This window comes from Netta rufina (genome assembly GCF_964035555.1).
Source record: "Netta rufina genome assembly, chromosome: 3".
Taxonomy (NCBI): Eukaryota; Metazoa; Chordata; class Aves; order Anseriformes; family Anatidae; genus Netta; species Netta rufina.
In genome coordinates, this window is record NC_140125.1 from 24481609 (window position 1) to 24504749 (window position 23141).

At 44.6% G+C, this 23141-nt stretch overlaps 1 protein-coding gene across 1 annotated transcript; it reads left to right on the forward strand.

Moving 5' to 3' along the window:
- Positions 1-1149: 1149 nt before the first annotated feature.
- On the forward strand, positions 1150-23113 carry LOC311207931 (calpain-2 catalytic subunit; the record flags this gene model as incomplete). Its single annotated transcript, XM_084284312.1, has 20 exons — positions 1150-1386; positions 1462-1531; positions 6930-7048; positions 7390-7523; positions 7760-7928; positions 9715-9798; positions 11383-11468; positions 11851-11925; positions 12108-12268; positions 12757-12935; positions 15112-15323; positions 15951-15987; positions 16792-16857; positions 17107-17164; positions 17790-17854; positions 19015-19083; positions 19764-19842; positions 19972-20088; positions 20615-20673; positions 22409-23113. 20 exons carry the CDS (start codon positions 1150-1152, stop codon positions 22430-22432), a joined length of 2100 nt encoding a protein of 699 aa, XP_084140438.1. The 3' UTR covers positions 22433-23113.
- Positions 23114-23141: the final 28 nt, after the last annotated feature.

Here is a 23141-nt window from a genome sequence, read left to right on the forward strand (position 1 = left end):
CTGGTAACTGACTGCACAGAGAGACCATGTAAGTTTCTTGTACACACTTGATCTTCTTGATCATTGTCCAAGCAAAGGCATTGGACGTGCTGTAGCAGACCCCAGAATGGTCTGTGAATGTCACCTACGGGGTGCAGAGTAGATGACTAAGAAAAAGAGCTATTATGTGACAAATCTTAACCTCACTGAAACTTCTGCATCTACTGGAAACTGGCCAGAGGAGTTCACAAACCAGAACTGGTTTTGTAGGCCAGTGAAAACCACTGCTTTAAACTGACCCTCGTTTGCTTTTACTGCAGCTCTGGAAAAAGAGGTCTGATCTGTGGCAGCTGTACAGATTTGAGCCACTGTGTGGAGCCAAACAAATGCCGTTTGAGCAGCACTACAGTTACTGGATCCCTCACAGTAGGATGCAACTGGCTCATTGGTTAAATTATAAAGCGGTGAGTTGCTATTGTCTCTTTTTTTTGTTTTTCCTGATTAAGTGGCCTTCTTGCTTATGAAATCTGAAAAGTCCAAAGCCACCAAGCAAGTGGACGGAAAGTGGCCTTTGGTGCATCAATGAAGAAAAACAACCAATTTGCAGTTTTCAAGGAACAATTCCCACCACATCTCAGCACACGGTATTTTATGATTCTTTACACATTTTTTCAATCAATAGCATTAATTTTAGTCCACTAGAATGGCTCTGAACAGTTCTTCGGTGCGTAGAGGCCTCAGGACGTGCCACACCAAATGCCGTGCCTGTCCTTTGGAGGCAGACAGCCGCCGAGTGCAGGTGGTGGGTGCAGCTACCAAGTGCTCTTAGCCTCCCCACCACCGCCTGGGGAGCACTCTGAAAGCGTGAGTCAGACCTGAAACATGCAACAAACACTCTGAACCCTCCCTGCGAGGAATGCAGCGCTGTGCTGGTGCCAGCAGCAGCAGCGCACCCCGAGCTGAAGCCCCCCCCTCGCCGAGCACCAGCTGTGGACGGACGAGCACTGACAGAAAACCGGGACGGCACGTCAGGCCGTAACCGCTCAGTGTGATAGCAGCGGTTATCATTTCAGCATCGGTTTGGTTTGGTTTGGTTTGGTGTGGTGTGGTGTGGTGTGGTTTGGTTTCCCCCTCCCCGTGACGCGGGGCAGGGCGGGGCAGGCCGCGGCCATGGCGGGCATGGCGGAGGCGCTGGCGAAGGAGCGGGCGGCGGCGCTGGGCGCGGGGCGGCACGGCCACGCCGTCCCCTACCTGGGCCAGCGCTTCGGGGCGCTGCGGCAGGAGTGCCTGCAGGCGGGGCGCCTCTTCCACGACCCCTCCTTCCCCGCCGGCCCCGCCGCGCTGGGATACAACGAGCTGGGACCCAGCTCCTTCAAGACGCGGGGCGTCGAGTGGCGCAGACCCACGGTAGGTGCCGGCCCCGGGTGGGTGCCCCCCACGGTGCTGCGGGTGCAGTGATGCCGGGCTTGCTGTCGTCCCCAGGAGCTGTGTGCCAGCCCGCAGTTCATAGCCGGTGGAGCCACGCGTACGGACATCTGCCAAGGGGCCCTAGGTAAGGGAGGACATGCAGAAATCTGACTTTTCCGCACCAGTGCTTCCTACATCTGTGTGCATCCTACCGGATTTCTTCATGTCTGATTGAGCAGAGATGATGCAGACTGGTTTTCTGATGTGTCTCTGAATGCTGCCAGCTCTTGGCTTGTGCTCCTCAGCTCAGCATCTTGGTTTTGCTGTTGAAACAGCACTTCTGCTGAGAGCAGCTGTGCCTGTAGCATGGTGCTTCTTCCCCCAGCAAGAGGGAGAGCGTGCTGCAGGGCAGGCAGCAGCCCTGCAAACCTGGCAAGTGGCAGAATGCAGACAAGAAGGGATTCCCTGCTGCTTGCTGGCTCTCAGGGACAGCAAACCTGGGCTATCTGGAGAGAAACGGGTGTACATGCCCAGCCCCACCTGCAAGCTCTCTGCTTTTGCCATGCATGCTACTGAGTTTGTACGGCAGCGCTTTATTTCTATAAAAGCAGCATTTATTACAGGGAGAGCTTTCAGGATTCTGGATTCGACTGATAGTGCAGTTGAGGAAAGCTCTTGGTCTCAGTGTGAGGAAACGTGAGTAATATGCTCCATTCATTGTGCTTTCTCAGTGAGAGTGGCAAAAGAATGAAGCTGACAGGTCTGCCTGTTTGCTTTTCGTCAGCGTAAAGTTAGGGATGTCGTGGCTAGTTAGTTTCTTGTCCTAGTTCCAGTTCTTGATGCAGCTATTTGTGTTTTATTGTAAAAAACTAGGATAGGGAAGCTGATTTCTAACGCTTTGTGCTCATGTTTTCTTTCAAAAGTTATTCAGGTTGGTACTTTAACAGTAAGATACAATTTGCATAAAAAGCACTGAGACTTAAATAAACCCTTACGTTGTCAATTCATTTCTCCTTATACCTCAGTATCACCAGTTGCATGGATGAGGCTCCGTTGTGTGTCTCAGGTCCTTACCATGTCACTGGCATTGCTATGTCAGAAGAGCAAGCTGTGAGCTTTCTGTCAGCCTCCTTCATGTGTTCTCCTTCTGCTTGGTAACATGATGACTGCTTTGGCATAACACACGTTCAAGTGCATAGCACACATGCCAGATACCTGTCCTCTATTTTTGATGTGAAACTTTACAGCTAAGTTACTGTTCAACTTGAAATTGCAGTCTATTGTCATTCCGTTTCAGCAGCTAGCATTTTGCAGAGATGAGTGTTTCCAAAGGCACTTAGTTGCTTTCTGCATTCTGCAGGCTTCCAGCTTTTCTATTCCAATACTGTCAAGCAGCAGTATTGCGGGGGGGGAGGGGGAAGGTAATTTAGTTTGCAAATGTTGGAGGTGCTGTTGCTAATGCTGAGCCTTGCTGAAAGTTGAAGAAAGCATTTGTTGCCGTAGTTGATCAGTCAGATGTTTTCATGTGGTTGTATTGTACCACCGAAGATCATGAACTGAGTCACAGCTTGTATTTCTTTATGTCCTGAAATAATATTTGAATAGGAGAGTATTAGTGTTCATGTGTGTGTTCCTGTTTTCAATGTGACTCACTATTGCTGTGACTCACCTCACTATCTTCGTATAGATCTAGGCAGAGGAGTTGTCTTCTGTGTCAGCTGTTGATTAAAAATCAGATGCTATTGATCTTTCCTCTGCATAGCCATCGAGTTACTAAGACCTTTGTTGGGTCTGCGCTTTTTGACATGGTGAGACTAACAACTGTCTCATGCAAATGTGTTTTTTTTGCCACTGCTTCACTCGACAATCACATTTGTACTGAGACACTTGCTTAAGTGTCTTTTTGCTAAATTTGGTAAATTTGCTAGTCATTTGCTAGAACTTTCTGTGTTGACACTGATGTCCCATCGCGTTTTGGGATATTCTGGAGGGCATTGTACTGGAAAACTTCAGGTGCTCTTAGAACACCATACTTGGTGTTATTATGCTGCTTTTTTCATAGAAAACTTTTGTAGTCTATTTATCACCCAGAAGGCTTGACCACAGAGTAACAGACCTGTGCTCACAGGGAGCTGTGTAGCTGTTGCTAAGCCATTCAGAGCATCTGAGAGTATTGAAGGGTCAGATCAGGTGTCCAAAGCACATGTGCCCATCCCTGCTGTGACAGGCTTCTTGGCACAGGCCATATAACCAAACAGTTTTATCAGTGAGCAGAAGTTTTTTTTACCCAAGAGCCTTTGGTCTGTGGGCCAGCTGACAGATTTGTTTCATCGGTTTTGATGGGTGCTGGATGATGCTCTGACACACAAAAGGCATCCTGGATTGCTAACACAGAGCAATAAGATCATTAGTTTCACTAGACACCAAAGTTCTTCCCCTTCAGCTTTGGGTTATCCTTTGTTCTGTTCCTGTTTGTTCGTTTTTATAAGAAGCTCTTTAAGGCAGTTTTGGAATCAGTTTTGCAGTATCAGGTCTGAAGTCAATTATGCTATTTGGCCAAGAACGGCAGCAAATGGAATTGGTGACTCACTACAGCAGAGGGAAGAAACCAAAGTCACTGCAGAGAGGAAGCTTATTCACCCTTTACCCTGTTCTTTGGAGGGGATGTCACCATGGTATCACAACACTGGGGCATACAGAGCACGTTATCTCTTAGTTGCTGTTAGACACAAATGTCTCCTCCTTCAATACAGATGTGGAAAAGATAGTAAATTCAGTAGGTTGAATTTAGAAAATTATATGCATGTTTTTCCAAAACTGGGAACCACTGTACTGTTGGTGTGTTGCCACAGCCTATTGTTTCTAGCCAGACAGCTTCCTGGAGTCCCAGGGTGTTAATATAAATACATTCAGCCATTGATGTAGTTGCTAAGCTATAGCTATGAGTGTTTTAATTTATTTTTTTTTGAGGTTCGGTGAATGTACATTTTTTCCTTTGACCCCTTGCATGGGGTCCATGGCACCCCTTTGACTCTTGCGTGGGCTGCCCTCCCATTGCTCCCCTCCAGATGCTTCACTGGGAAGCTTTGCCTCTCGTAGCTCTCCAGAATGGCCTGTTTCAAATCAAACACCTTGTGGCTATGTACATGTATGCTTGCCTTGCAGTAGCATTTTTTTGTTAACATTGTTTATAGCTGGAGATTAGGTAAATAAACAGATGAATGTATAGAAATAAGAAATAAAATATTGACGGCAACACACAGGAAGCAAGCAAGAAAAAAAAAAAGGAAAAAGAACAAAATAAAATTACTCCTAAATTGTGCTTAAGGGCTTAGAGATCCTCTGTGACTTTTCTGAGATTAGTAACACCAATGTCAGATGCTCTGGAAGCCTCTTGTAGTGGCCAAGTTGAGCAAAGCTCTGCAGTATGTAAAATTCAGGTTTATGCTACAGGTTGAGCAACTGGGAGGAAAGACACCCCCAACAGGAGGAGCAGCAGCATCTTTGTTCTGCTGTGTAGGTGTACTCTGGATGCTGCTTAAAAAGTTTAGAACTGTCAGCTCAGATAAAGACATGTCTAGCTCCTATATACAGTCCTGCTGATAAACTTTAATCCAGGGACCTGTAACTCTGAGGCTGGTAGGTTATTTGGCATCTGTGCTGAGGTGAGACCAGTTAATCTATCGGTTTATGGTTTTTGTGTGATTTGTTGTTGTTGTTGTTGTTTTTGTTGTTGTTGGTTTTTTGAGGTGTTTCATGAATGTTCCTAGTGTTCAGGGTGCTTTGAGATTGCCTGTTTGTTATAAATTAAATGTTGCACTGAGGCTTGCTAACTTTCCCCAGGTATGAATGTGTGTCCCTGCTTGAGGGGCAGTGGCACAAATGAGAGGATGAAGATCCCAGCTCTCTTTCTTCTCTTAGGATTATGTTAGTCTTAAAAACACCCTAATTTGTAGTTGTTCCTGCAGCATTTTGCTGTGCTTAGGCAGCTGATCTGGTGTACATGTATATGTGTACATCCAACCCCTTCTCCCACTGCCCACAGTGTCTCTGATATATAACAATTCTACTGTAAGTCCATAATAACCTGCTGTTCTCTTGTGGTAACCTCCTTTAACTCAGTAAGCCAACAGAAGGACTTTTTTGTCTGGATTAATGAATTGACTTGTTGTGCAGTGAGTGCCAGTGGGAGGAAAAAAATGTTAAGGAGGAAGGGGAGGAGGCAATAAGGTATTAATTCAGAGGTGGGAAGGTGTTCATTCAGTTCAGCCACACAAGAGCCCCAAAGCGCCAGGGCTGTTCTCTGGCAGGGAGCTGTCTCTAGGACTCTCTGTAAAAGTACTGAAGTTCGCAATCTGTTTCGGAGATCTAAAATCAGGGATCCTTGGTACCAAACAGGTCTCCGGGCATCATCTCCCAAGTGCTTACTGTGTTGCCAGGTTTGTTTGAAAACACCTTTGTTGAAACAAACAAACAAAACCCAGCAATCCTTCACTCTGTGTGGGCAGGCTGTGCATGGGAGAGCACAGGTCTGGGCTGCAGTTGAACTCCTGTTGCCTTTTGATCCAAGAGTTTGCTTACAGAGACCTGTAGGGTCCTGCTCTGTAAGGAGAACTGCCACGAAGGGTCACTACTAAGGCCCTCATGCAGCTGCAGGAAAGAGGGTCATGCCCATGGTAAATGAAAGGTAGCCACTTTGTTAAAATAACATCTGTTTCTGAAAATAATTACAGAAAAACAGAGGTAATGTTTATACAGTTGCAGCCTCCTGCTCTGTAAGAGATGGTGTGGAAAAATACTGTCCAGACAACCGGGACCCCGGGGTTCTGGCCTACGGGCTTGGTGTATGTTGGCTCCATCCCAAGAAGGATGAAGAGGTGCGTAAGACTGGCAAACAGTGCCTGCCTTCAGACCTCTCCTGATTCTCTGGTGGCCAGCGCCAGAGTTGGATGTTGGACTAGACAAAGAGGTCTCTGGCAAGAGCCTCCAGAGGTGTATAAAATCAAAGGAGCTCCTGTTTGGTAGGAGGCTGGCAAGCTCATCCCTAGGGTAGACCTCTAGATGGCAAGTGAATAAGCATTTATGAAGCATGGAGAAGGGAAAGGAAAGCAGCCTATCCTTGAGAAAACACTGGTCTTTTGAGGAAAATAATGCACCTCAGAGTACCTGTGTGTGCCCACAGGCCCTGCGCTTTGCCTTTTCACCATGCTGCTTCCTAACCTGCAGGTACTCTATTGAATATTAAATCTTCTTTTGTATAGTCCCAGCATGGGTGCCTGTTTGTTTTGATCTTGAGGAAATACCACATTCGCCTGGAAATGGCATGTATTTGTGTACATACACTTGATCTGATTCAGAGGTAAACTGATGGAAGGGATCATCTCATCACAGCTGCAGTGATTCATCTTCTGAGTGGCGATCAATTGCCTCAGCAGTCATGGTGATCCTCATGCTAGTTAAAATGATCAATCTCTAGGCAGTACGTAAGTTAGAGAATAATTTTGAATAATGAGTTGTCAGTTTTGTTTTTTTTTTTCTTACAGGGGACTGCTGGCTCTTAGCAGCTATTGCCTCTCTCACCCTGAATGAAGAAATTCTGGCCCGTGTTGTTCCCAACGACCAAAGTTTCCAGCATGAGTATGCAGGAATCTTCCACTTCCAGGTATGAGGAAAACTGGGTCTTGCCTTCCCCCAGGTGCTGTTGGCTAGGAACCTGCATGGTTGGCCAGGTCTATGTGTGGGACACCTCTTGCAACATCTTAAGGAATGTTGAAAAGACAGGCTGAAAACACAGAGAAACTCTAGGAGAGTGACAGTGATGGAAGGAAAAAGGCCACTGATCACAGAGCCACAGGAGCAGAGGCTCTGTCTGGGGTCTTTCCTCTATTTGCAGATCCAGCTGTACAGCATTGGTGAAGTTACTGCCAGGAGGCTTGCTTTTCCTCCAGGAAATTGGTGTTGGTGGACATGGGACAGTGACAAAGAGTTTGTGCTCTCTTCCAGTTCTGGCAGTATGGGGAGTGGGTGGATGTCGTGGTGGATGACCGGCTGCCCACCAAGAACGGGGAGCTGCTCTTCGTGCACTCAGCAGAGGGCAGTGAGTTCTGGAGCGCGCTGCTGGAGAAGGCCTATGCCAAGTGAGTAAGGGCCAGGGTGGGCATCTTTGGGCAAGGGGGGCTGCTGTGCTCTGCTCAAGAACTCCTCATGCCTCTGTTTCACCATAGCATCTGCCACTGTGCAGATACTACACATTTGTAGCTGCCATGGTGCAGCTGGAAGCAGAAATGCTGTGACAGTTCACACAGCAGAACGCCTGTCTCCAAAAGAAAAGGAGAATGGAGAACCTGATGTGTGTGCATGTGTTTTCATGCAGGCTGAACGGATCATATGAGGCTCTCTCTGGCGGCACCACCACTGAAGGCTTTGAGGACTTCACTGGTGGAATTGCAGAATGGTATGAGCTGCAGAAGGCACCACCCAACCTCTTCAAAATCATTCAGAAAGCACTGGAGAAAGGCTCTCTCCTGGGCTGCTCCATCGATGTGAGTTAGTGGGCTTATTGCTGGACACTTGGCTGCTATATGGGTGGTTGGCTGGAAGGTGGACCTGTGTTCCACCTGCAGGAGGTCCACAGAGGATGTTCTTCTCCTCTGCGTCTTGAAGACCAGTTCTCTGCTCACCCTTATGCCTGGAGAATTTGACCCATTTTGCATGACAAATGTCAAAGGTTGAACAGAGAATAGGTTGAATCATAGATTTCATTAGTTTGTATGTAAAAGCTCATTGCCTCACTTGTTGTTCTTCCTTGAGACCTAAAGTTTCTGCTGTTTCATAGGTTCATGGTGAAAAATTGTATGAGTAACTCATTAGGGATCCTGATCTAAGTCTTTGTTCTCAAGAAAGACTGTTGGCAGCAGGCTATCGCAGGCTAAGTGGCTTTGGACGGAAAGCTGCTGCTAATGGTTCCTCCTGTTGTGCTCAGATGTGGCAACCTCAGTCCATCTCACAGCCTGCTTGTCGTACAAATTGCACCAGAAGGTTCCAGAAAAACAACCTGGGGTATGTTCTCCAAGGGAGGCTAGGGCTGTTGCCAGTCATTTAAAAGGTTTTGTCAGAAAACATGTTGCCAAAATCTGAATCTGCAGTGTAAGACGAGCTTTGGCTATGCTTACAGCAATTGAGCATCACTTTTAGCTCCAGTGAGATGAATTTGAGTATTGTTATGGTAACCAACATACTCAAAGGAGATTAGATCTTAGTTATGGCTAAAGGGAAGGTAAACTGTTGACAAGAACTCAATTCATAATGCAGACTCAAGTGTTTTTTACTATTTTTTTTTATGTTAAATTCAAGTCATAAGAGAGGAAAACTTCACAGTAGGACAAGTACTTTGTTAATGTCAACATGTGACTTTACAGGAGCTTCCAGACCTGTTTTACTAGTCTGCATTTATACAAGAATGTGACATCTGGGTTTTTGTCCCAGAATAATACAAATCTCTTGTTGGGGGTGGCAGGAAGTAAACATATTCTTTTGTTGGTGAGTGCTGATGCTTTACATGTTGTAAACTGATTGTTGGTGACGTTAGTCTCTGAAAAATCCTCTAAAATCTTTTCTTGTCTGTCAGAGAAACAGGAAAACACAAATTAAGCTCCATGGATCAGTAATAGAGCAGGAATTGGCAGCAGGAATCCTGTCTGCTAGATCCCACCCTCTTTTTTATTTTTTTAAGCATCAAGCTTGTTTAAGCATTAAGCTGTGCTTGTTTAAAGATCATATGCTTTCTGAAAAGGTAGAAGGAGAATTGCAAACATGTTTAATAGAGGCTGAAGTGGCTTTAGAGCAGGATATCAAGCAGTCACTTTCTAGCAAGAAGCGATTTTTTTCTGCAGTGTTCATAGGCCAGACTGCACAATTATTGCAATAGTCAAAAAGAAGAGACAGTGGTGTACCTTCAGGTATGAGTGGCATTCAAAGTGCAGCCTTCTCCCTTGTTGCTGTGTGTGGCAGGCCCTAGGATGCTGGGGAAGAGAAGGGGAGCCTCCCACTCCACTGTGGAGCCGAAGGAGGTGTTTTGGTCTAGAAGCAGAGCACTGGGGCTTACTGGATCTGTGTGTGATCCCTGGTGACACCTTGGCAGACTCAGACTGGTTATCCACTGTGTTCCTGCTGGTCCCTTGACAACACTCTGGATTGCTCTCATTGCTCCTGTGCAGCAGCCGAACCACCCCTGCCACCTCCCAGTGAGCTGAAAGCTCCTGTAGAGGCTGGAGTTTCACCTCTGAGTCCCCCTTGCACCAGGCATGCTGAGTTTCTTTGCTCTTCCAGATCACCAGTGCGGCCGAAACGGAAGCAGTCACATCCCAGAAGCTGGTGAAGGGACACGCATACTCTGTCACCGGGGCAGAAGAGGTAGGTGCTCTGCCCTGACAGGGTCAAACGCGGCAAGCCCTGAGCATAGTCCTCCCTGGGCTGTAGCAGCAACAGATTTGCCTTCAAAGACACAAATTCTTCAGTCTAACCCTTTTTGCAGAAACAGATTTTTGAGTCTCTTTCTGAAGAAATACTGAGTTAATCCATGTGTTTCGGAAAAACACAAACTTGACTTCTTGGAGTTTTTGACCAAAAAAAATATATATACATTTATTATATTAAATCTTATATACATGCACACACATATATGTATATATATTCTCTGCTGATTCCTAGTAAGCAGGGAGGTGAGAAGCTGTCTGCAGAGGGCACACTACGCTCTGATGACAATGTGGCCTTCAACACGTCTGCAGTGGGCGGCCTTAAATATACAGCAAGGTGTGTGAGACAGGTGCCAAGCAAAAAATAATAATAATAATTGAATTATTGTTGTCCCTTAAATAATAGCAAGCAGTGCCTTTCAGTAGAGCACAGTGTTTGAAAGGCAGGTACTTACCCAAGAGTAGGTGACTGGTGAAGTTAAGGTGAGCAAAACCAGAAGAAAGCAGACAGGCCGTGGCATCCTTCATATGTGTAAAGGACTTCTGGCCACCTCAGTCATTATTTGTGAAGTCCCTGAAACAGAGCGAGATGCGGTGAGTCAGCAGCCACAATGCTGCATGGGGGTGACCAGCATTAACAGGCAGGTTGGTGTGCTTGTACTTGGTCCTCCTCTCACAGCAGCAGCAGTGAAGAGGGAATTTGGCCTTAATTCACAAATGGACATGACTTATGCAAGCTTTTCCTTTGGAGATATTTGCAGGCTTTGTAAGGAGACTTCATCTTGGACACTGGAACCCCATCCCTGGACTTCTGTGCTCTGCCTATTCTCTGCTGTTTGCTTTGCTTCAAGCTCTAGCGGTGCCCCAGCTCCTGCCGCCAGTTGGTGCTGTGTGTTCCCAAAAATAATGGCTGTTCCTATTGAAACTCATAACGCTTTGTTTGGCCTGGGCTCTGTGTGCACAGCGATCAGCAGATAACACGCCAGGGCCTCTTCAAAGAGCAAGAAGGTACTGCTGCACTGCGGGGCGCATGAGTGGTCAGAGGGCTTGTGGCTGACAGCACCAGGGCCACGCTGAGTACCCCATCCCTTGTAATTGATTAGTTCAGGTCGGGGGGGAACATTTCAATGTGAGCGGGCAGTTTATACTATAAAGATGATGATTATTAAGAAATATCCCCTTGCACATGCTTTTTGCCGGTCTTGGAGTAGCTTTACATTATTTCTGCTTGAAATCCTCTAAGAGGTATTTCCTTAGCAGCACAAAATGGATATTTTGGTTGACTTGAGCTTTGATTTGTGCATGCTGTAAACTTTCTCTGGACATGCTTGGGTGCTCATTCAAAATCAGTTTAACTCAGGACTTATGTCTGTGGACTAGCTGAGTGTGTGCTTGTGCATATACGTTATCGTGTGTAGCACTGAAATATTTACTCTGCCATGTCCTTTAACTCCTGTTAAAAAGATGAAGGGGAGCACAGTGCTGAGTCCCTGGGTAACTCTACATACATTTCTACCCTCAGGTGAACTTCAGAGGAAGTGTTCAAAAGCTGATCAGAATCCGAAATCCCTGGGGGGAAGTGGAATGGACCGGAAAATGGAATGACAAGTGAGTCAGAGGTTTGCGTGTTGCCTACTAGTGTTGGCTGCAGGGATGTGGCTCTATTTCTGCTGTCCTCTGTTTTCTCCCTACCTAAAACTCCTCTGAAAGTCACATCTGGTTGTGGTGATCACTTTGAGCTATTTAAAAGAAGCATCCCACCACTGTATCTCCCACCAGTCCAGCACCCTCTGTGCAAACACCTGCTTTTGTCCTAGCTACAGTGATTTGGTTGGTGATTCCTGCAAGCATTTGTGTAGTTTCTGCTTCTTTAACAGCCCAAACAAATTCAGTGGTGAACTTCTGAAAACTTGAGAATATGTTGAGCCAGATCAGCTACATTAGGATTTATCCTTTACTAATCTGTAGCTAATGTGGGTTTGTCTCTCAGCTGCCCAAACTGGAGTGGTGTTGACCCAGAGGTGCGGGAGCGGCTGACAAGGAGACACGAAGATGGGGAGTTCTGGTAAGTAAGCCTTTTTTCCACACATAGTACCTTCTCCCACCACACTCTCAAAAATGAGTGAGCAAATTCATCCAAAATCTTAGTGCTAAGTTGCAGCAGGAGACGGGGGAGATGGACAAGGTAGCTAGCCGGAAAAACTGTCCATGCTAAGGAGATGCTCTCTGTGGCATTGCCTCCCACAGGATGGCATTCAACGACTTCTTGAGGCATTACTCCCGCCTGGAGATCTGCAATTTGACTCCAGATACCCTGGCAAGTGACAGGTACAAGAAGTGGAGCCTGCTGAAGCTGGATGGGAACTGGAGGCGAGGAGCTACTGCAGGGGGCTGCAGGAATTACCCGAGTAAGAGTGTGGAGACACTGCTCTCCTGGAGAAACGCTTGCTCTCCTGCTTGTTCTTGCTCTGGGAGCTTCAGTCTCCGGGTGGTTGTTCTCCCAGTGCAAGGGGCTGGGTTAAAGCCATGGTCCTGGTGAAGCAGTGAGAGACCTTTCTGCATCTGACCTGGTGCTGGCTTTGTGGCATGGTCAGCCCTGCATGCCTGACATATCCCTCCTGCCCTGTTGCTGCAAATTCCTGTCCTTCGTATTCACTGGTTTGGGGTGTACTATGGATGTGACTGTGAGGTAGTGGGGACTGATGTCCAAAAAGTGTACATTCATGGAAGACATAGCTCCCTGATAAGGGTCTAGTTGTGGTTGCAAGGCTGGGAGGAGAGTGTTAGTCAGAGCTTGATTTGGAAGCCAGAGCTGCATCTGTCCTAGCTGACATCTTTGAAAGCAGCCGTGTTGATAAACAAAACTCTGAGCAGTTTGTATAAATCCACTTCCCAGACACTTTCTGGACAAATCCACAGTATTTAATCAAGCTGGAGGAAGAAGATGAGGATCCTGACGATCCTGAGAGGGGCTGCACTTTCCTCATTGGCCTGATTCAGAAGCATCGGAGGAAGCAGAGGAAGATGGGAGAGGACATGCACACTATCGGCTTTGCAATTTATGAGGCAAGTAAGGTACACGGGGAGGAAAAGGAAAAAAAAACTGGGCATTTGGCCCAAACTCAGCAGGGCTGAGTCAGACACCAGCAGATGCGAGGAAAATTCCACTTATATGTTTATAAAATTAACCTCCACCAAAATACTGGTCAAGCACAGGGGTTTGTAGGGGTTTGAACCAGATGACACACAGAGACCCCTTCCCACCTATTGTTCTGTGCTTCCACATGGAGGAGCAGAAAATTAATTTAAAAATGAAAAAAACACCTGTAAAGTACAGAAATACAGTTTGAACTTTGTTTGTCAGGCTGTGGTAAAGAGAGGCTGAAGAAGAGCAGTTGTAACAGGGATGTGATGCTAACTGGGACACCTGCACAGCTTGGGAAGTGTGAACCCAACAGCAGAACCAGCCAAAACACCTGCAAAACCCTTTCTGCTGAATAAAGGTTCAGGGGTGTGTCTGTGGTAGCTCCTTACCCAGGACATTTTGTTCAGAAATACAAAGCAGCACTTACCTGCCACTGGAAGTAGGAATAATGGTCTTGTCTGGGGTTTGCTCTGTAGCTGTAGGTGATATAAGTAATTGCTTGCTTTCTCAGTATCCCAGATTAGGAAAAGGTTTGCCAAAGAATCTGGTACCCAGAGGCAAATAAGGTTTAATGCAGAAATAGGTTCCCTGGTCCTGTAAGGAAGCAGAAAACTGCAAAGAAACACAGGGGCTCAGTACTCACCTTCACTCTCAAGCTCTTATTTTTTTTCTTGTGTGGATGTAGCTGGTAACCAGCAATGAAAAGCAGTAGCCCTGGAGCCCTGTTCAATACACAACTAACACCATTCCTTTCTCCCTGCAGGTGCCCCCAGAGGTATGTAGAGTGCATTGGTATTCAAGGTGCAGAGATGGGGCTGAATGACTTGTGGGAAGAAACAGTTAAGAGGATCCTCCTTCACTGAAGGACCATATTGGCTATGCAGAGCCTAAAGTTAGTGGCCTTTCATTGTGGTAGTGGGCTTGAGCACATGTTGCATTTTCAAAATGTCCTGGGTTGAGGTAAGCACTCTCTGTACAGCAGAAACTCACAAAAGCTTCTCTTTCATGGTTTTTCTCCCAACTAAGACCCACACTTGTTCCTGGTTTGCACAGAGTTCATGCCTGACACAAAATTAATGTTCCACAGAGGTGTTTATTCCCATTTCCCTAAGCACTGTCCTTCTTTTCTCTCAGGTTGTACCTTCAGGTGGTTAATAGCATGCCCCAGAGATCAAAGAGGGGTTGTATAGCTGTGCAATATGAGGCAGGGCTGTAGACACCTCTGAGTCATTGCTCCTCAAAAGAATGAATGAGGTTGAGCAAAATGGCAGGGTGACCTTAGGACATGGCTTCCTGCACCTGTGTGGGTGCACACAAATCCCTCTTGAGGCACAGGAACGGCATGTGGCATAAGTGGCTGCTATGTAAAACATGGTTTCACCATAAAGGAAATGCTGTGCTTTTGAATCCTTTAGCAATATTCTGTCAGCCCCTCAATTCTTGACATAGTGGTCCAAAAACCCGATTTGCATTTAAAAAAAAGACTTGAACTACAGTTCCTTAACTGTCTTCTCCCAACATCACCACAAACAGGTTTGAGGGGTTTTGCATTCTTAAAAATCTGGGCAAAGGGGAAGGGGATGTTTCTGAGCTGTGCACATTGCTAGTGATTACTTCTAGATCTGAGACAGCCAGACATTAAAACCCTGCGTATTATGCATGTCACACTCCAAATACACTTTTAAAATATGCAACATTTATTTGATTCCCAGAGCCCTGCATAACTGGGCTCTCTGTCAGAAGGCAGCCTGACTTTGCAGGCGGAGCAGAGCTGTGGTACCCTGGTGGCACCAGCTCTGGGGCTCAGAGAGACATCAGCCGTAAGACATCCAGCCTTCAAGATGTGCTGTGGAAGAGTTTGCCAAATGTCTTCACAATCTGCAAAATAAAAGCATGGCCTGAATATCTTAGTGAGATGAGATAGTTTGCACCTACAGCTCAGGAGTGTTGTGGTGTGAGACACCCACCCTCTTCCTCTTTCCTCTTTCATTTTGGAGGAATGGATATCTTTCTTTTCAGACCTAGCTGTCATCTCTATTTTATGTAATTTATAAATGCAAATACATGCAAACAGTGGGTTTTCTCTGTTTCTTTGCTTTTTGTAAGTTTTCTGGCCAGACGAATATTCATCTGAGCAAAAACTTCTTCCTGACAAACAAAGCAAGAGAAAAATCTAATACCTTTATCAACCTCCGAGAAGTGCTGAACCGGTTCAAGCTCCCTGCAGGAGAATATATTATTGTGCCATCTACCTTCGAACCCAACAAAAACGGAGATTTCTGCCTCCGAGTCTTCTCTGAGAAAAATGCAGACTCAAAGTATGTAGCTTTTTACTTTGGATTATTTACTAGGAATGGGATGGTTTATTTATTTAATTTTTTTTGTGGTAATTCTTGTCTGGGCAGATGCTTTTAGTTGTTGGACTGTAGCCAGCTGGGTCCCAGAGCACAGGTTAAAACAAAAAAGCCCCAGGGAGAGGGAGCAACACGTGTGCTTTCTGTTGTTTGTGAGCACACTGACCACAAGAAACAGCTCACGCATTTGAAATCATGCTGGAAAAAAATTCAAATGAATTGCTCAGTCAGATGCTATCTTTGATAACGCTAAGCTGGGTTTCAGTAGGGCTTGTTCAGAGCACGCCATTAGCTGTAGATGTGTCTTGTCCTAGAGAGCATGTGGGCTGAGGCCTTGGGAAGGAGTATGGGATAGCATATCCCCATAGCAACTTCCCAGGAAGCACAAATCTTTCTACTATTCTGTAACCTCTCCTTGCATATTTTCCGTAGCAGTGAAAAAAATGGGATGCCAGCTGTGTGTCTGTGGTTCAACACTCCAGCTTTGAACATGCATTGTTATTATGATAATTAAAAGAGTTTAAATATTGAAGCAAAAGTATCAGAAAAGTGACTTTTCTGGTTTTAATATCAATTTCTTTATCTTTCTAGGGTTATAGATGATGAAATTGAGGCCAATTTTGACGAGGTATATCTTAAATATTTTAAATTGAGATATCTTTGCCATAAATAAATGGGTTTGGACTGTCTTGTTCCCTGCATGGCCTAGTCAGGTGACATTTTTTTGCAGGCATGTTCAAGAACTGTTTTCCCACTTTGGAAACAAATCTTTGGATATGCATAGTTCTATGTCTAAAAAAGAGAGTTGTAAGCAATAATGGAAACAACTGTTGTCCCTTTTCTGTGGTGGTGAACTTGGACCTTCCAGGTGCCCAGGATCAGGTGCTGTCTGCAGATGTAACTGAAGCCATGGGAAATTCCCTTTGCTCTCAGGGAATCTGGAAGCACAGGCCTTTAGCCATAGATGTGATTTTGCATGGGATTTTGTTTTCATGAATAAGAATTGGATCACCGTTTTTTCAGTCATGCCAGGGCTGAGAATGTCTTCCTTCCAGTACTGTGTCTCTGTATGTCTATAGGATTTCTTTTTTTTTAATGAGAGCTTAATTTTTGCAATCTTTTCTTGAAACGAGGACAGCTAGTCCAACAGTAGTAGCAGCAACAGTAAACTTCTGTAGTTGGTTGTGTCTTTTAACTTTTTCTTTTTTTTTTAATGAAAGCTATTGCAAAAGTTCTTAGTTCCTGCAGTGTTTGCAACACCAACATTTTGAAGAAACCCTAAAAAAATTGATTAAAATCAAAGTAAATGCACTCTATACCTTCAACTTTGCCATTTAAGTTGTGTTTTACTGGGGGCAAGGAAATGTGTCAAGTCCTTCTCAGGCAGAAAAGTTCCTCCTTTCCATATTCCATGTTTGTCTCTCTCTTCTAGACTGAGATCAGTGAAGATGACATTGAACCTAGCTTCAAAAAGCTTTTTGGACAGCTAGCAGGAAGTGTGAGTATTTTGTTATGTCTTACTGGGGGCACAGCTGAGTGGGTAAGAGGAACAACTCTCAGCCACTTCAGGGCCAGTGGGGTCCAAACTATACAATGCACATGGTGCAGGTGGGTTTCATGGGAGGTAAAGGTAGACCCACATTACTGACAAACTCCAAGAGATGCTAATTGCAACTAGCAAATGTAGGATGCTTGTGAGATGGTGTCCACAGCTCTTAGTGAAGGCTTCTTTTTTTCTGTTCCACAGGATGCAGAGATCTCTGCCTTTGAGCTGCGCAGTATCTTGAATAAAATCATGGCTAAACGTAAGTACCTTGCTCCAACAGTGACTTCAGCTGGATACCAGTGGATACCATGGCCCTGCTGTGGCCATGAGAGCACCACATGAGCAGAGATTGTATGGCCAAGACCACACGTTCTACTCCTTCAGGGGGTTGCAGAGAAATTTGGACTGTGCCTGAGCTGTTTCACAGGTTGTATGTGCACTTCAGTGAGGTGTGTTTGGGTACCTGGTGCATATGGGTGCCTTTTATCCCAGTGCCTGCTACAGGGAATTGACTGCCAGCAAGAGGGACTGATTAAGTGATGGGACTTGGTAGGCCAAGCTGATGGTGGGACTTCAGGATCTTGGAGGTCTTTTCCTACCTAGATGATTCTATGATTAGAGCTTGATAGTAATCAAGGGATGCTATTGTTGGTACTTGGTATTGAATCATGGAGGATCTTTACATCCTTGCAGAATCCTGCTGTGAGAGCACTGTGGAGTGATGGCCATAAGGGCACCTCCTGCTGCTAGTGCCTCAGTGACTGTAGTTAGCATCCCAATTTGTGTAGTTGCAGAGTCCATCTATGCCTCTGCATATGGGGGGGGGGAGAAGGAAGAAACAATATTAAGAAACATTAATCCTGTATCTCGCTCTTTCTTTACAGGCCAAGATATTAAATCTGATGGCTTTAGTATCGAGACATGCAAAATAATGGTTGACATGTTAGATGTATCCTTTCAGGCTGTTCCTAGATGTTATTTTTCTGCCTGAAGTAGGTGAGCTGCTGCCTTTGCAGCGAGAGGTCCATACTATCATATCAGTGCCTCCTGAGGCAACAAAGCATGTTTCCTCTGATTCCCCCAAATAAAAATGGTAGCACTTGTTTTAGCTGCTGACCATGACAAGTGAATCCTTTCGGGTGATGGGGAAAAAAGTCCATTTCCAGACAGGGCCATTTGCTTTGAAGTCTTCCTAGCTGTTGCGTGTTACGGTTTATCTGGTGACAGAGTTTGTGCTGGGAAAAGGCACTGGCTTTCAGCATGGTGTGAATAGCCTTGGCTGGTAGAGTTTGAACATGCACTTAACTGCTTTTTTATCTGGCTGGGGTTGGTAAGGGCATTATAAAATCAAAAGGACCTGGCAAATAGAAAATAAGGCAAACAAATACCAGGAGCCAGAGAGTGTGCTGGCTTTTAGGAGCTTCCGCATCTAAGAATAAGTGCGAAAGTGTAGGATAAAGGTCTCAAGCCTAAGAATAGTTGTGTCCAGCTTCTCTGCACAGTGGGAGTTGAACTGTGTACTCAGGAAAGAAAGGAAAATTACCAAAACAAAGTGATGCCCTGCTATAATCTGGTGTAAAATACAGCAGTCAGCAAGGGACTCTTTAGTGGTTTTACGGAGAGAATCAATGAGTGCCCAAGTTCTTTTGTTAGCTGTTTGTGCAAGAAATCTCAAAATAGAAGGCTTGATTGTGGCTTTTCCTGTTTATAATCCAGACTTGTAAGTCGTGCACCTACAACTGCAGATGTTGACCAACTATGCAGAGCAAAATGGCATCATCTTTGCTTCTTTATATGTATATTGAAAAGATAGAAAATTGCTAGAGGAGGAGCAGGAAGGGCTTTTGAACTGATTGTAGTTTAAATGAATCAGTCACTTTATTGGTTTAGAAAGACTAGAAGCCTTTGAGAACAGCTGTGTAGCTACAGGATGAGTTTGTTCAAACAAAGCAAACAAACAAAAAACTGCACGCTTCAGAGAGGACTTGCATACTTTTCTTAATTGCAGTTTTTTTTTCAAATTAAGTCACGTGTGTCCCTGTAAAACCCAGCACAGAGAGGGAAAATCCTTTTCCTTCCTTCCAAAGAGATTACCTTGACTCAAACAAGAATGACGGGAGTGGAAAACTGGGACTGAAGGAGTTCCACACACTCTGGACAAAGATTCAGAAATATCAGGTAAGACACAACTTCTTGTAAACTTCTTGTAAATAAAATGTATAGGTGGTTGTAGATTGCTTTGTCTCGTACGATGTATAGGTATTAGAGAGTTTAACTGTGAGTTTCTGTGTGCTGCACCTTTGTGTATGGTCAGTGCAAGCTGTGTTTTACTCTATCAAAGAGTCAGTAAATGTCTTTCAGTCTGAGAGAGACGAAGCCTCTCTCCCCTGCCAGTGATGTTAGTTTCAGAGGATCAGGGCAGAATGGACAAGGAAACAAGAACAGCAGTTAAATGGATATAGTAAACCCAGAGTTATTTAATCCCCGCATCTGTCCTACTAATTGACCAAGTCAATTACCTAGCAAAACCAAAAGTGCAACCAAAAACTCCCCCCAAACAGAGTCTACCAGAACATAAGGCAGTAGGAAATAAAAATTGAGTTTTCTTGGGGCGTTTTGCTTGGCAGCCCGCTGTCTGCTTGAGGCCAGAAGTTGGGTGGCAGTCACAGTTCTCAAGGCAGGGACACTGCTGGGCAGGTTCATAACTCACCTCCCACCATTCACCCACCATGCATCGTGTGTCCTCAGCCCCCAAGGTTTTAGCCCTCGGTGCCCATGGCTATGTCAGCCTTGCCTTCAGACTTCTGACTAAAGCCAAAACACACTCTGAATTTTTGACAACATTTTGTGTCCTGCAGAAAATTTACAGGGAAATTGATGTGGATAAATCCGGTACCATGAATTCGTATGAGATGAGGAGAGCGCTGGAAGCAGCAGGTATTTGTATTTGTAGTATCATAGAATGGATCGGGTTGGAGGGTAACCCAGAGCAGCAGATATATATATTTTTTTTTCCTGTGGTTGTTTTTGTTTGTTTTGTTTTAAATCCTTGTCATCGCATTTCAGGGTTCAAGCTGAACTGCCGGTTACATCAAATAATCGTGGCTCGTTTTGCTGATGAAGATCTCATCATTGACTTTGATAACTTTGTCCGGTGTTTGATTCGTCTGGAAACCTTGTTCAGTGAGTACAGGTTTAATAACTAAACAGACTCTGTTGCTCTGCATTTTCAAGCCCAGGTTATTTTATGCAGAAAGCTTTGTACTGGAACCAAGGCAGCTTTAAGCCGAGATACAAATCCTGCAGCCCATCCCACATGCTACTTCTAGAACCAGGCATCAGTATTTTAGGCCAGGCTGCAGAATCAGGGTCAGTCTTCTGCGCACACAACTAAATGCTGATTTTAAAAATATAAATATGCTTCTTAACAGCTTTATGTTGACAAAGAGTGTTAATATTACAGACTGAACCATGAAAAACGTTCAGTCTCCTTTTCTGCCTGTTTGGCAGGTAGCTCACATACGCTGTCTGCAGTTCTAATATTTCTGTCTGAAGTGAGATGACTTCACAGTGGCCCTTTGTGGCTTGGGTTATAGGCTGTTGTCATAAACTTGTAATCTGGGAAAACTTTCCTCACAGGGAAGAGAAAATCTTTCCAGTCATTGTTCCTGTATTCATTCTTGTCTGTCATCTCTCTCTACTACCACAGAAATGTTTAGAAAATTGGATACTGAGAAAACTGGAACAATAGAACTGAACCTCGTGACTGTAAGTTCATTTAGCTCTAAATTGTTCTTATTTTGGGGGTGGGTGGTGGGGATTAACAGTAGAGACTGTTTTACTCTATTCTGACTGGTTATGGTTGGTTATGTGTTCACATGTATGATGGATTTATATAGCTTGTGTATTTATGAGCATCCTGAAGAAAGATTAGCCTTATTTAAACCGTACCTACATCACGTCATGTTCAGGATGGGTTATTTTAACCAGAAGTCACTCGTGATTTACTGGAAGTAATTTTGACTGAAACTTATGCATGTCTCTTCCCTGCTTTTTCTGCCAGTAACACAGTAAAAATGTAGGCATAGTAGTGACTCATGGTATTGACCACATAGGCTTTCTTCACCATGTGTGACCTGCAGAGGACTGTGCTAGAAGAAAACTACCCTCCTGCTGCATGTGTTTGACTTGCTTATTACCTGAACCTAATTTAGTTCTGGACCTAAGTGAGGAATGTGCACATCATTCCAAAATCCCTCTGCCTTAACTGAGATATATAATCAAATCATTCAGGCAATATCCTAAAATTACTCCTGTGATAATATTTATTATTAGGTCAGCTTGGCTGAACAGGGTTCTTCTAGTGCTTAGTCAGGAAAAAAAAGCGTGAGGCTCCCCTGGAACTGAGGTTGCACAACGTGGGAGGACTACAGAGATTGTTTGCTATTGTAAGGAGAAAATTTGTGTGGCCAAAGTTCAATTAGCTGAAGCTGGCCAGTACTAAGAGGTCAATAAAAAGGGTGGGTTTTAAATATGTTAACAGCAAAAAGTAGGATCAGAGATAACATTAGTATGTTACTTTGTGGAGATGGTCACCTCACAAGTAGGACATAGACAAAGCAGAGAAGTTTAGTACCATTTTTGCCTCTGTTGTCTTCAACACTGACAATAGACTGTTAGACCCCTGAGCTAGAGGACTGTGACTGTGGTAACGATAAAACTCCCAACCAACCCCAAAGTTGTGCAGGATTCTGCTGCTCCAGCTGGATGGGTTTGTGTCACTGGTCACAGCCAAGGTGGGTTCACTAGGGGAAACTCCTATTTAATTTATTTTCCTTTTATGACAAGGTCACCCATCTTGGTTGATCGAGAAGCCAGTTGTGATCTGGATTTCAGCAAAGCTTTCGATACCATTTCTCACTGTCTCCTCCTGGACAACATGTGTAGCATACAGCTAGATAAGCACATACATAATACAATAGGTGAACAAGTGGCTGATGTGATGAGTTGGGCTCAAAACATTATAGTAAATGCGGTTACACTGGGCTGTTAGCCCATCACTAGTAGGGTTCTGCGGGACTAGAGAAGAGGGCCAACAAGAGGGCATCGTGGCCAAAAGCTTCCTCTGGAGGGCAAGCAGAAGGGCACGCATTCTTCTCAATGACAGCATAAAGCTATGGCAGGGAAGGCTCAGACTGGATGTTATGAATAGGTTCTTCACTGAAAGGGTGGTTGGGCACTGGACCAGGCTCTTCAGGGAGCCTGCCGGAGTTCAAAAAGTGTTTGGACAACGTTTTCAGACATATGGTTTGCTTTTTGGGTGATCCTTTGTAGAGCCAGGAGTTGGACTTGATGAGCCCTGTGGGTCCCATCCAATTCAGGCTATTCTATGATTCTCTGACTTAAGACTTTCCTCATTATTCTAGAGGTGGAAACATGCATACTTAGTACAGTTTTTTGTGTTTGTTTTTTTTTAACCCCATGTCATTTTCCTCTCTCATAGTGGCTGTGCTTCACTGTCATTTGAGCTACTGCCATAAGCCCAAGATGCTTCAAAAAGATCAGGTGAAGATAATCAAGCAACATACAACACAAAAACAATAATATCCTAAAGTGAATGTGCCTTAACTTACAAATAGGAATTTTGCATATCATTAGAAAGAAGAAAAAGGGCTAGTGCAAGAGCAGAAGAATCTGCAACCTCATTTTATAGGCTTAACAGTCTTTATTTGCTACTATATATCCTCTGTACTTTAATTCAGTATAAATTCTCAGTCTACCTTTTAAAAATATTGCTTTGCTAATATATTTAAGATGTTTTACATGAATTCTGAACGAAAGCTCAGAGTAATGGGCTGGTTGAGTAAGTTCTTTTTGCATAGCAGCACCACAAGGTCCCACCTATCTGAAGTTAGAAAAGGGATGGTGTTGCATTATCTCAGCATACAGATGGTTGGACAAGATCTGGGTCCCCTGGCTGTTTTCTATTACAGTCTAGCATTATTTGGGTTAAATATTCTTTGAAGGATTTGACTAACAAGTACACATTTTAACAAACTGAAGACAGGACTTTATATCCTGACTCCTTATGTCGCTGTAGCAGGAGGCTGTTGGCAACCAGACTCTTGCAAGATAAAGCACGTGCTCTCAGGTTTTGAGTTTCTGTATCTTATTTATCTTCCTCTGAAATACAAGAACGAACTTAAATAAAAAGATAACAGTGGAAATAAGGCTTG